The sequence below is a fragment of the Chaetura pelagica genome, unplaced genomic scaffold (genome assembly GCF_000747805.2).
Source record: "Chaetura pelagica isolate M959 unplaced genomic scaffold, ChaPel_1.0 scaffold12, whole genome shotgun sequence".
Taxonomy (NCBI): Eukaryota; Metazoa; Chordata; class Aves; order Apodiformes; family Apodidae; genus Chaetura; species Chaetura pelagica.
Window position 1 is genome coordinate 7,119,822 of NW_009952801.1, and position 12,043 is coordinate 7,131,864.

General features: G+C 39.1%; 1 protein-coding gene across 1 annotated transcript in view; it reads right to left on the reverse strand.

Annotated features, from left to right (window-relative positions):
* MACC1 (metastasis associated in colon cancer 1) overlaps nucleotides 1-7,602 on the reverse strand; it is a 15,532-nt gene extending 7,930 nt beyond the window's left edge. Inside the window, exons 1-3 of the mRNA XM_009994986.1 lie at nucleotides 7,534-7,602; nucleotides 4,152-4,266; nucleotides 917-2,955 (exon numbers count right to left, since the gene is read on the reverse strand). Coding sequence (XP_009993288.1) covers nucleotides 917-2,955; nucleotides 4,152-4,266; nucleotides 7,534-7,602 — 2,223 coding nt within the window. The remainder of the gene's footprint in view (nucleotides 1-916; nucleotides 2,956-4,151; nucleotides 4,267-7,533) is intronic.
* Nucleotides 7,603-12,043: the final 4,441 nt, after the last annotated feature.

Below are 12,043 nucleotides of genomic sequence, written 5' to 3' on the forward strand. Positions count from 1 at the left end.
TGAAATTGCTGTCAGCACTTCAAAGGGAATGGATTAGTTATGAGAAGTAAACCCTGTTCAGGTTTGCAACTCAGGATAGTCAAAAGACTTTTGATGAAAGGATACAATATGAATTTTTAAACACCCATTTTTATGATGCTTTATTTTCATGTGAAAAAATGAATTCTCTTCTGACCCTAAGTAGACTGGTAGACTTTCCAGCCAGAGCCAAGGACAGTGTAGGGTAATTATTAATTCCTGTATAAAAATTAAGATGGTTAACAATGCAACCAATTACCTGGAAGTATTTAGAAAAAAAAACACTTTTAATTCACATGGAATAGTACTGAATCACATAGAAATTGTCCAGTGGCTTACAAATGAGGGCCATGGAAGTATGTCCTGAGATACTTGTAGTATTGTCCTTAGGTTATGACAGCCTTGACTATGAAGTTTCCATGTGTGAATAGAAAATCTTGTCTTCAACATGGGCGTCAGGATTTCCTTGCTTTAAAAAAATGACGCAAACTTAGGCAAGCACCTTAGGGTACACAAGATATATAAATAATTGAGTTTCCACACTATAAGGTTACTAAATAGTTCATAATGGGAATTTCTCATGGAAGCAATTCAGCACGATGACTTCCATGACAAAGGACAAAACTACTTCAAACATGGCTGATAAAAAAAATAAATAAGTCAACCCAGTCAAACTGCTAAATGAGCAAGGCTCCTGGAGCATTGGCAGGTCACTGTTTGGAAATATTTCATCAAAGTGCTATTATTCATGAGAGTCTGGATGTATTTTCCATTTATGTTCAGGTTTGGAAAGATTCTCACAAGGGTGCAGGACTGTATTTTCTTGTTCACGTATTACTATTGAGTAGCTGCTTGGCAATGCATTCCCAATAACCACGTTAGTTCATGCAATACTTACAACAATGAGCTCATAAAGAAATAGTCTCTTTTTTTTGTTAGCATGGCAGTCTTCCTTCATCCTCTTCACAACATGTGCAACTCTCTCTGATTCTTTATCAATGTGGGCCTCATTAAAGTCTTCCAAAGACATATGTGAATATCCTAGTACTTCAGCCAAAGCTTTCCAGTCATAAACACTCTCTGATACTGTAGACAGAACTACTGAGTAGATGTAAGTCAGTTTTTTGAATGGCAGTGCAATTTGTTCAACAAGATTCCTGGTTGTTAGCTCACTATCAGCAGTGTCCATAGCTTGTTCTTTGGAAATCACTTTTACATTTTTGCAATGTACAAGGCCAATCTTCCTTCTGAGAACTCCTACGTACCACTCTTTTATTTTAGTTTGTCCAATGGCTTTTACTTTATCCTCGCCAAGAAGTGCTATTGTGTCCCCTTTAAAATATTCTAGCAAATAGTCAATCTTATTTTGGCGTAAGACAGTTTTCAAAGCGACCCCATAAGTATTAACACTCAAAGTTTTATCTTGAAACTTTGGATATTTAACTGTTGGTATTAAGAGCAAAGGCGCAGACTTGATTTCTTTGCGGTTTTGCAATCGCTTCGGCCTGTTGATAATTCCACTTAATTTTGGAGCTGGATCAGGAGTCGTAACACAGAACTGCGTTACTTGGCTGCTTTTTAAGACTTTAATCTGAACGAGGAAAACAAAGAAGTGCATCTCCCTACATCCTAGCATGGAAAACAGAAATTGTTGGCGGACCATTTCACCAGTTTTCAGCTCTTCCTCTTTAATATTTTTGCTTTGGTCTTCCATCTTCACCTCAAAATCTGGATCACAGGATACCAAAGAAATCTTTAGATCTTGTGGCTTCTCAAGCAGAAATGTATGTTTTCCCCACAGCTGAAACACAACAGGAGGCATACTTTTGCCCCTCTTTTTAATATCACAAACGGTGAGCTTTTCTGGAATGTAGTTATGACCAAAGACTGTAAAAACTGCTGTAAAAGATGGGTGAATATATTTGGGACCATAAATTCCAACTGAGACCGTCCTGTGAATATAGTCCCACACAGTAGTGGCTGGAGGTTGGATTTTGTTTGCTTGCACAGCAATGACTGCATACATTATGTGACTTAGGTCTGTTAGCTTCACTTGTATGGTATCCTGATAAGTGTAGCAATTCTCTAGCTTCTTAAAAGGCCCTTCTTTTTTGTGACTAAAAAAGCACACGATATCACTCATAACTTGGCTGAGTGGATCATTCTTCACTTTAGCAGCAACTTTCACCTCTAGGAAAATGGCTTCCCTTGTGTTGAGGTTACTCAGTGTAAGTTCTATCAGAGGACTTACAGTGCTAGAGAGCTCATTGTTAAATGACGATGGAGGGTTAAGGATAGCCTTTAAACCAACCTCTTGGAATTCACCAGGTGATACATGACCCACAGGGACGTGAATGTTGATATCTGAGTCAGGTAGCTTTACTGAACCCCCTTCATGATTCAGTTTACATACTACCTGAATGTCTGTAGCTTGTGTTTGTGCCCATCCAGGACTGTGGCTCATGGCTTCTAAATCTAGGCAAGATCGGGTGAGTTGTCGCTGACTCAACCAAGCCATCTTGTAAGCTTCGCGGTCATTTTGAAGCCGTGTCACTTCTGAAGCTAAAGTTTTTTGAGGTGTTGTCTTGTGAGAATTAAATCTTTGGTTATCAACAATATCCAGGAAGTCAGAGACACTCTTGGATCGTCCAGATCTTCTTGCTGAAGTCCTTCTTAGAAGACAATCAATATCTAGCTCATCACCTGAGGAAGCCAAAGAGTCTCTGTTGCTAGAAACTTTAGTGAACAAATAGGGCTTTTCTTTTAAGATTGAAAGGTATTTATTATTTTTGTTTCTGTTGGTTTCAGCTATGTCATGTACAAAAGGATTGGAGGCTGACAGTTCATTCCAGAAAGGATTAGTCTTGGAAACAGCATGGGCATGTTTGAATACATCAGACCAGTCAATGTCCAAAGCCACTTTACTTTCATTAACGTCTGTTTAAAAGAAAAAACAGAAACATTTCCTGGAGCACAGAGACTTGAGACATTCCATTCATTTCCAATCTCTTTGCTTCTTTTGCCATGAATTGTGATAAGAAGCCAAAACCATTAAGTTCTTCCCAAGTTCCAGAAAACCCAGTTTGGATGAATGTAAGTGGAATTTACCTGCTTCCCAGCCACCCATCTGCAAGACTATAACATTCTCTTGACAAGAGCCTTCCAGGTGAGCTGCTGGGGGGAAGCGAGCCCAGGGACAGCCTCTTTCCCTTCAGCTACCCAACCTTGGCCAGGGCCACCAGACAGGGTTGGGCTGCTAAGTACAAGCTGAATAGTCCTTTTGTTCCTACCTTCAGGCCCAAAGACTTCCTTGCACTGTGATGCTATTACAGTCAGATTATTACTATCTATTAAATAAAAATTAAAAAAATAAAAAAATCCCAAAAGACTTGTTAGGGGTTTTGTTTGTTTGTTTCTCCATCCTAAAAGGCATGTTTCTATGTGAAAAATCTGAGCAGAAAACCGGCAAAGCCGGAGTCATTAGGCTAGATGATTTCTTACGCTGATTTAACCGCACAGATTAATGTGGTGTGGGAGGTTAGCGAGGAACTAATTCTTGCTCCTCAACTCACACAGCGAGTGCCAGGCTTGCCATTACTTACACTTGCTGCTGGAAAAAGAAGCTAGAGAATGCCTACCTTGTGACAGGGAATGTTTTCTTAGTTTTTGGGTTAAGATAGCCATTAAATCAATTTTACTGAGGTACCAGTTTTTAAACTGGGCTAATTCCAAAATTACCTTTCTTTCCTGATTCTTAAAGCCTTAAATTAATATAGTTTGGCTAAGAACTCCCTCTTCTCCATCTCAACCCCCAGTAAACATACCCTACAGAGCATTTAGTCATGTAAGGTTAATGATTTCAGCTCTTCCTCCCTGACTCACATTTCTTATAGCAGGAGACTGGGGACTTCTTTTATATGGCAGATTTCTCCTAGGGGACCTTGTGATAAGTCCTCATATTCTGACTCCAGGGACATGTATGATGGCCTGAATAGTGCGGAACACAAGCAATTAAAAAAAAAAAATATTTACAGGGGTTTACAGATCAGTTATAGCTTTTACATTGAGTGTGTTGCAGAAATATAGACTTTAGGTGGAAAGTCTTAGTACAGATAATAGCAGAAGAGACATACTGTAACCGTCTGATGGTGTTCTGTCATCCACATCAATCAAAGTCCCCTCTGACTTGCTTCGTGGAATCTCCCCACTGGTTAGGGAGTCTGTTCCACTACTGGAAGTGTTCTCCTCCTAGGAAACAGTTAAACATGTAACACATCAGCAAGTGTGCATTTTGGAAAAGGGGAAAGTGTTGCAGAATAACTGAGCTTTGCTCCTGTAATGTGACATAAATGAAAAAATGTGAAATTATGTTTTGTGAGTAAACTCATGGAGACTGCCCAAGAGCATCACAATCCTGAGTCTTACTGATTTACAGTAAAAACACCAGATGCTAAAACTGCAGTACAATACAGTACCTCAGTCCATAGTGAAGTCCAGTAACTCACATAATTAAATATCTTGCAATTGGAACTGAGCCAGTTGTATCATAATTTCTTTTCAGAAGTTCTTGAAAAACAACTTAAAAAAAATAATCCTAATTCCTGTTTTCAGATAAGCTTACTAGAATCATCAAAGGGGAAGAACTGGATCTGTTCCTTCCTTTGCCAAGTAATATAAAATATTTCCAACCCTTTCTGCTTTATTATTCTCCTTATGCTCTTCCCTGAGGGAACATCAGGTCAGATTTTCCTTTTAGTCTGTACAAGAATGACTTAAAGTACCTTTCTGCAGTGCCTGTGCCAGCACAGCAACCGAGAGAGAACATTCAGGTCTCTTCCTTGCTCTGGTTACAAAAAGTTCTGTTTAGTTTTGAAACAGTTCACATGTGGACTGGGCTACACAAGAGCTGTAAATCAGATGCTGTGCTTTAAAGAGGGTCAACAGCAAACCTATTGCAAGGGCACACAGGAGGGGCATCGTTCTGAGGCAGGTGCCAGGAGAATGTACCTCTCAAGGTACCACTGCTCAATGCTGCTTTCAGCTGCCCAGAAAGAGGGATTTCAGGTCTTAAAGCAGTGTTGCATGTCCTACATGCCAAAGTTCCTGTGTCCCTGGAGGAAATACAATCTTCTAGACCTTTTTTTTTTGTGTGTGCAGGAGAGCTCATTAAATTAGTGCTATAAACCAAGAGATCCTTTAGTAACTTTCCCAGAATCCTCTCACTGATCCTATATGTAGCGGGGTATAAATGCTGACAGGCAATGGATACATCAATGGTTATACCAAAAACCCCACAAAAACCCAGAAACCCAAACAAACCTGAGGGGAAACAAACAAACAAAAACAAACAAAAGATAAGGTCAAAAAGCCAAAAGTTTTTTTGGGTCCATCCACAGGATACAGTAATGAGCTGTGTTCAGGAGTCTGAAATATTGCAGCCTGTTACTTCTGCAGAGGCAACTACAGCCTAAGCAGATCTTGCCTAATGATGTTTAAAATGGAAAAAAAAAAAAAAAAAAAAAAAAAAAAAAAATGCATTTCCCAGAATCCTCTCACTGATCCTATATGTAGCGGGGTATAAATGCTGACAGGCAATGGATACATCAATGGTTATACCAAAAACCCCACAAAAACCCAGAAACCCAAACAAACCTGAGGGGAAACAAACAAACAAAAACAAACAAAAGATAAGGTCAAAAAGCCAAAAGTTTTTTTGGGTCCATCCACAGGATACAGTAATGAGCTGTGTTCAGGAGTCTGAAATATTGCAGCCTGTTACTTCTGCAGAGGCAACTACAGCCTAAGCAGATCTTGCCTAATGATGTTTAAAATGGAAAAAAAAAAAAAAGAAAAAAAAAAAAAAAAGATGCATTGGGCCTGGTTTTACTGGAGCAGTGAGAAAAAGGAATTTTCAGTTACAATTCTACTAGGTGAGTTATGGGGAAAAGCAAGCATACCTTATATCAAAGCATTACTGAATAGAAACTGGAGGCCAGCTGTCTGTTTCCACTGCTCACTGCCATGGTTTAAGACATGTTTTGTTTTTTCCACTGTAAATGTAAATCAGTACTTTTTTCTCTTCCCACAAGAGTTACCTTCAGCTAACAATCTGTTCTGGTTCTGATCTGTACAAAGGCAGGACACAAAGGGTAAAATCAGGATAAGCCCAACTGTCACCCAGCCTCTCTGCCACAGGGCTGTATGGATTTTCAAGTTTCTGTTACCAGAAATCTCAGATGTTGGCCATAAAAAATCTGATTTCAGGTAGCAGCAACAGCTAGACTCCAAGACTAACACCTCCTTGTGGCTTCTGCTATTAATACCCCGCTAGAACCAAACTGGAAGTTAAAATACCTCCTTAATCCTAACACTGTAATTTCAAGATATGACATCTCACAGCTGTATAAAAATATCAGTTTTCCTTCTGTCCCTGGTAAGAGACAGTACCTTTAATAATGTGTAAAGATAAAAGGAAATAAATTTTGCTGTGATCCTGCATCTCAAAATGTTAAACAAAAAAATGGAAGCCATTGTATAAACATGCAAGGTTTTTATCTTGGGCTTCTACTTCACAGATTGGGGGTGTTAATTATACTAGTGTAAGGTATCCATAGTCTAAAATCCTAATAAATGTACAAAAAGAAAGTCTACTTTTTACTATACCAGTGTATTTGTTTCCAGCATTGAAACTCTGACTGATGATTTATCAATGAATTGACTTATGAATCTAAGAACAGTTCTTTACATAGTTGAAACATGCATTCAGTAATTGTATGAAGTGGGAGGCAGTAATTAAGGATGAAGAAAGAGCACAAGAGTGCAAGTAGATGCGCAGAGGTTAAAATAGGAAACCCATGGGGAAAGAGGAGGGAGAGAGAAAGAAAAGCAATCTTTTTGCACAGTGGGAGTATTTTGAAAGAGACATGACAACAAGATTGCATATGGAAGTTTTATAAATGATAAGAATTTCTGCAAATAGAACAAGCCATTTCCTAAAAGTTCCCTCTGGGAACTCCTTAAAACCTTCACCACTAGCCTGGCACAAAAACAGAAAAAGCAGTTACTGAAGAGGAAAACCACTGTCAAAAATAAGCCCTCCTCCTCTCAGAAGCATTCCTTGGTGTGAGAGCTTGAAGAGGAGGCCCTTGTGATTGAGACACATCTTCAGGCCAGCCAAGAAAAGGATGAGAGATGGGATGAGATATAAACATCTCTGGGCAAAAGATGACCACATTTGGTCAACATATCAAGGGATGTAGGAAATGCTGGGGACAAGCTGTACACATGCTGTTGAGTACCAGGCTCTATGTGAACAGAGTTACATGATGGGACACCAGGGTTGCGTCCTGTCTCTCCCATGTTGCAGCCTTAGTGCTAGGAACGCATAAGTCCCCAGGGCCTTATGAGACAAGGAAAATAAGAAAACCCAATGCTCGTCCTTTTCCATGGGTACATTCTGTGATAAAATAGCATCCCAAATGAAACTTTCGATGGAACTATTAGCTAGTGACTTACCTGTACAAATACAGAAGAAAGATCAGCGACAAGAGAAGAAAGATCAATGCACGTGGGATATAAATCCATGCTGATCAGTGGTGAAGGGGAAAGGTATGAAACCTTTTTGCTGCAAAAGAGGGAATTAGGTATAGGAAGAAACAGAAGCTAAAGCTTTTCATTTGGTGTAGCTACTGATTAAGAAGGATGTAAACTGACAAGTGCTTGATGGTGAAAAGAATTATTTGAGTGATGATATGTCAGCTCACAGTGTGAAATGAGCAGGGAATGAAGAAGTGGGGAGGTTGTAAAGAGATTGGCTATGGAGCTGACCAGAGAGTGAACCTGAGGGACTGCAGAGAGAAGCAACATTTTTCTGTATGAGGGCAGCAGAGATTTGGTGAGGTGCACTTTGCTGTTCAAGCCTGGAGTGTATTGCTTGACCCATAGAGCAGGGGACTCAGATCAGGACCCAGAGTACTTCTGCCAGGTACGTTGCAGCACTGACACAGAGAAAGAAAAACACTTTGGAGGAAGACAAAAGTCTTAGGTAGAAAGTTCAGTTTCACAGAAGTCAGGAGGCAGATTTGCTGCAAATGGCTTTTTTGCTGCCTGTAATGTCTCTAGAATTCTCTAATTTTAAAGAAGAGGTCTTTTAAGGTCTTTTAAAATCCAAATGCACTTTTTTTTTCTTTCCAGTCTCTCTACCAAAGAAAACATGTCCTGCTGTGCTTAAAATAGTGGTAAGGAAGAAAATTTAAAAAGCCCCAAAGCAAACACTTCCCCACTGCCTTTGCCCTCAAAAATGAGAGAGAACACATTCCTTCGTGTTTTTAAAGTATCAACATCCCAACTAGCAATTTGCCTTTCATTCAACCTTAACCCTATTCAGCCTTCTTCAAAAGCAGGTTGTGTTAAGAGCAGAGCTCTCCTGTAGCAGTGTCTCCCAATGGATTCCTACATGCACCTTAGACAGATACTGCCACTCAGCCATACCATTATTCAGTGATTCATGGCCCCTTTTATCCAGAGGATGAAGTTTATGCATTTGCAAAGACAGAACAAGCAACGCAAGCAGGTGAGGGAGATGTGCCTCATTCCTCAGGCTCACTATTAGCTGTCATGGGGAAAAATGACTTGGTAATTATATAGGTTGGGTTGTTAGACTTACTTTACAAATTTATTTCTGAAAAGGGAGAAAAAGTATATTCACCAGAATGTTAAATACAGTGTTCCTGATGTGACCAAATACCAAGTATACTGAATTATTTAAATTCTATGCAATAGAGGTAAGAAAAGGAATTCTAAAGAGAAAACAATGCAAAGAGAGATGCCTTCAGAAGGTTCCACACATCATCATCAAATCTAAACCACAGCCTTCTTCTCACAAGATTAGCATGTTTCTAGGTAAATATTAGGTACAGTAATAGGTCATATTTTAACAGTCCCTTGGTACTTGTGGCCTTTGACAGCTTTACAGAGCTCAGAGTTAGTGACAGGTGGTGGGACACAAGTTTACCAATCTTTCATTACAGGCCTGAACTGTGGTACTGAAGTTACTGACAGGAAAGGAGAGCAAACAAAACCTGCAGTTGAAGAGAGGAAGTCTTTGACAAAGTCCCTTAGCCTGCTGCATGTGACTCAGTCAAGGAAGTGCAGTTGTGTCTCATTCTAAACAGACAGAAATGGCTTTTAATATTCAACCTCTAGAGATCTCGTCCCTTCATTTATGACTTTACAAGCACTTGTCAGTAATTTAGTGCTTTAGTATGATCCTGTTGTCACTTTGCCTATAATGACAGAAAAGCATTTTCATTTTATATATCTACTAGTTTACTCTGTTGTTAAATAATTGCCAAATATGGTACCTATTTTTTCAAAGTTCTGAAGATTTATCACTGTGGGAACTGCAGAGCCATTCACACTCCTTTCCGAACTCAGGGTTTAAGTGTTCTGCTGACCTTACAGATGTCCACACTGCTTGGGGGAATCACTGCTCATAATACTTTGTCTCAACCACCCTTAAAAGGTAGAGCTAGTAGTCTCGGCACAACAAAAACAGGACTTGAAGTGGGTCATCCTCTCAGTAGATTTCCACAAGTTCACAGGTAGGTTTTTACAGGCTCTGCTCAGCTCTGCACAACCCAGAACTGACTGCTTTATAGCCCAGTTGGGGAACACTATGCAAGCAAAAATTACTATACCATAGACACTCCTTCAAGAAGGCACATATCCTTCCTTCCATTCCACACATCTGCTTCTACAATTGCTTGTAGTAAGCATAAGGGCTAGAGCATTCAATTTCAATTATAAACTCTACATTTGGGAATATTGCTTTCCAGAAGCTTTCAGGAATGTGTAGTTAAGTTTTGATGTTATCATTCAGGTTTCAGCTATCCCTCTGAAATACTCCATGGTTTCTCTTTGGCCTCAGGAAAACATAAGTATGTTACATCCTACTTACATTACTAAGTAACTTTTTAAAGAACAGGAACTGGAGAGTAAAGATGTCATTAACAAGTGAATTAAAGGATCTAATTTTAAACTATCTGCAGTATTTCTTATTTTTGCTAAACACATAAAACTGTGAAAGTCTATTAACTTAATTATTCTATAAACTGATTTCATTTAATTACTATCTCTCAAATGCCTCTAAAACCAGTAATAGTTAAAAATCATGCTGGATTGTCCCTTGCTGTATGTAACCATACATACTTTGGAAGCACAGCTAGTTTCTTGACTCTGGAGGTCCTATGGAAACACTTCCAGCTCCTTTACAGACATTACAACACTACGAGTTATTAACAACTGTTATTCCTTCAAAATGGGTGTTGGAAGCACTCTATAAGGAACATCTTTTATTTAGCAGTTTCATTAAACAGTAACATTTTCTATATCTAGGTTCTGCAAGTGTTTGAATGTCACCATAATACATGCAGCATTGCAGAGCAAAAGCAAAGCCTCTATATACCCTGCTCTGCATGTAAACTACACTCTTGCTGCCCATCTTTGAGTACTTTTAATGTTTGCTAGGATGAAACAAAAACCTCAACTGTCAACATTTTTTAACAACTTAGGGATTGGGAACAACTGGGAATCTCAAAATGCCTGCTACATATTTATATCCTTGTGAACTATAGCTGTGATCACAACCTTGTAAGTACAGGTTACCTCCAAAGTACTCAATGTATTATTTTATTTACCCTAATTTGTTCTTATCTTTCTACTAAATTAGACTTGTACTCACATCCAAGCTGCACACAAAGGTGACACCAAGTCTTTAACTGATCAGTTTACCTGTTAGTGATGAATGCCAAGATAAAGCCTTAGACTCCTGCACACCAGCTTGACTTAAGAGAGCACTTCCAACTCTGCATAGGATTTATTATGCTTTTCCCTAGGAAGGGCTCATGTCTCTGCCTGTTAAAAGCCAGAAGTCAGCTTTGCAGAGGGACAGATAGGAGTCATGTTTTTTGAGGGCAGAAAGTGGTGGTGGGGGACAGAAGTAGCAGTAGCATTAGCAGTAGTGAATGATTTACAATCTCAGAGTGAACTTCAAGGATAACAAATGTTTTTTAAAAAAAAAACAGAAAAGCCTTCGCATGTCTCAGAGTCACAAAAAAAACCAAAACAAACCTAAGCAAACAAAAAAACCCCAAACAACAACAGAAAACCCCAAACAAAAAAAAAACATGCTCTGTCCCAAATACTTGATTTTGGCAACATCTGTTTAACCCTCTTCCAGATATACACAGAAAATAGCACATCTACTATCCACCAGCAGATAAAGGATAGTAGTTTCCAGACAATCAAACCCGTGTCAAGTAGTGAAGTAGTTCTTCATTAGGAATTGACAATGAGGCACTTATGAATTACATGTTTCTTAGAAAAAAATAACATCAAAATTTAAGGACTTAAGCACAGGCAGGGGAAAAATTCTTCTTAACTTTCAACATTTAAATGTCTTCTCTGGGCCAGTGATGTGATACCAGAAATCCTACAGGAGCTGTGCTGTCTCCACAGTATCAGGGCAAAGAATGCACCAGGGAACCCACCTGCAGAAAAAGGCCAGTGTTTTACTTGCTCACAGCTCTTAAAGTGCTTAAAATTATAATGAACACTAACAACAGATTTTAGGCACCTGTATAAGCTGGATATGTTGCAAACACATAGGATGAGTTTTTGCTATTGCATACTAAAAATGATAAATAAATGTGTCTGACACTATGCCAGGACCCAGTTTTGAACAATCCAACTGCAGAACTGAATTGCCTGTCAGTATGCTAGCTGGACACTGCCACTTTATTTTTGCTAAATGCAGATTGAAGGTGTAGGAGCAAAACATGCAATGTGAACCTCAAAGTAAATTGAACGTGATACCCAGGCACATACAAAGTTCTTTTACTGTTTCAATGTTCTTTTTTCAAGCAAACTGATGTGAGCATCCAGAAAAAGACAGCAGGGGATGCTGCAGTGTGCTGTGCTTTTGATGAGGTAAAAGACTAGAAAGGTCTTTTTCCATGAGCATGAC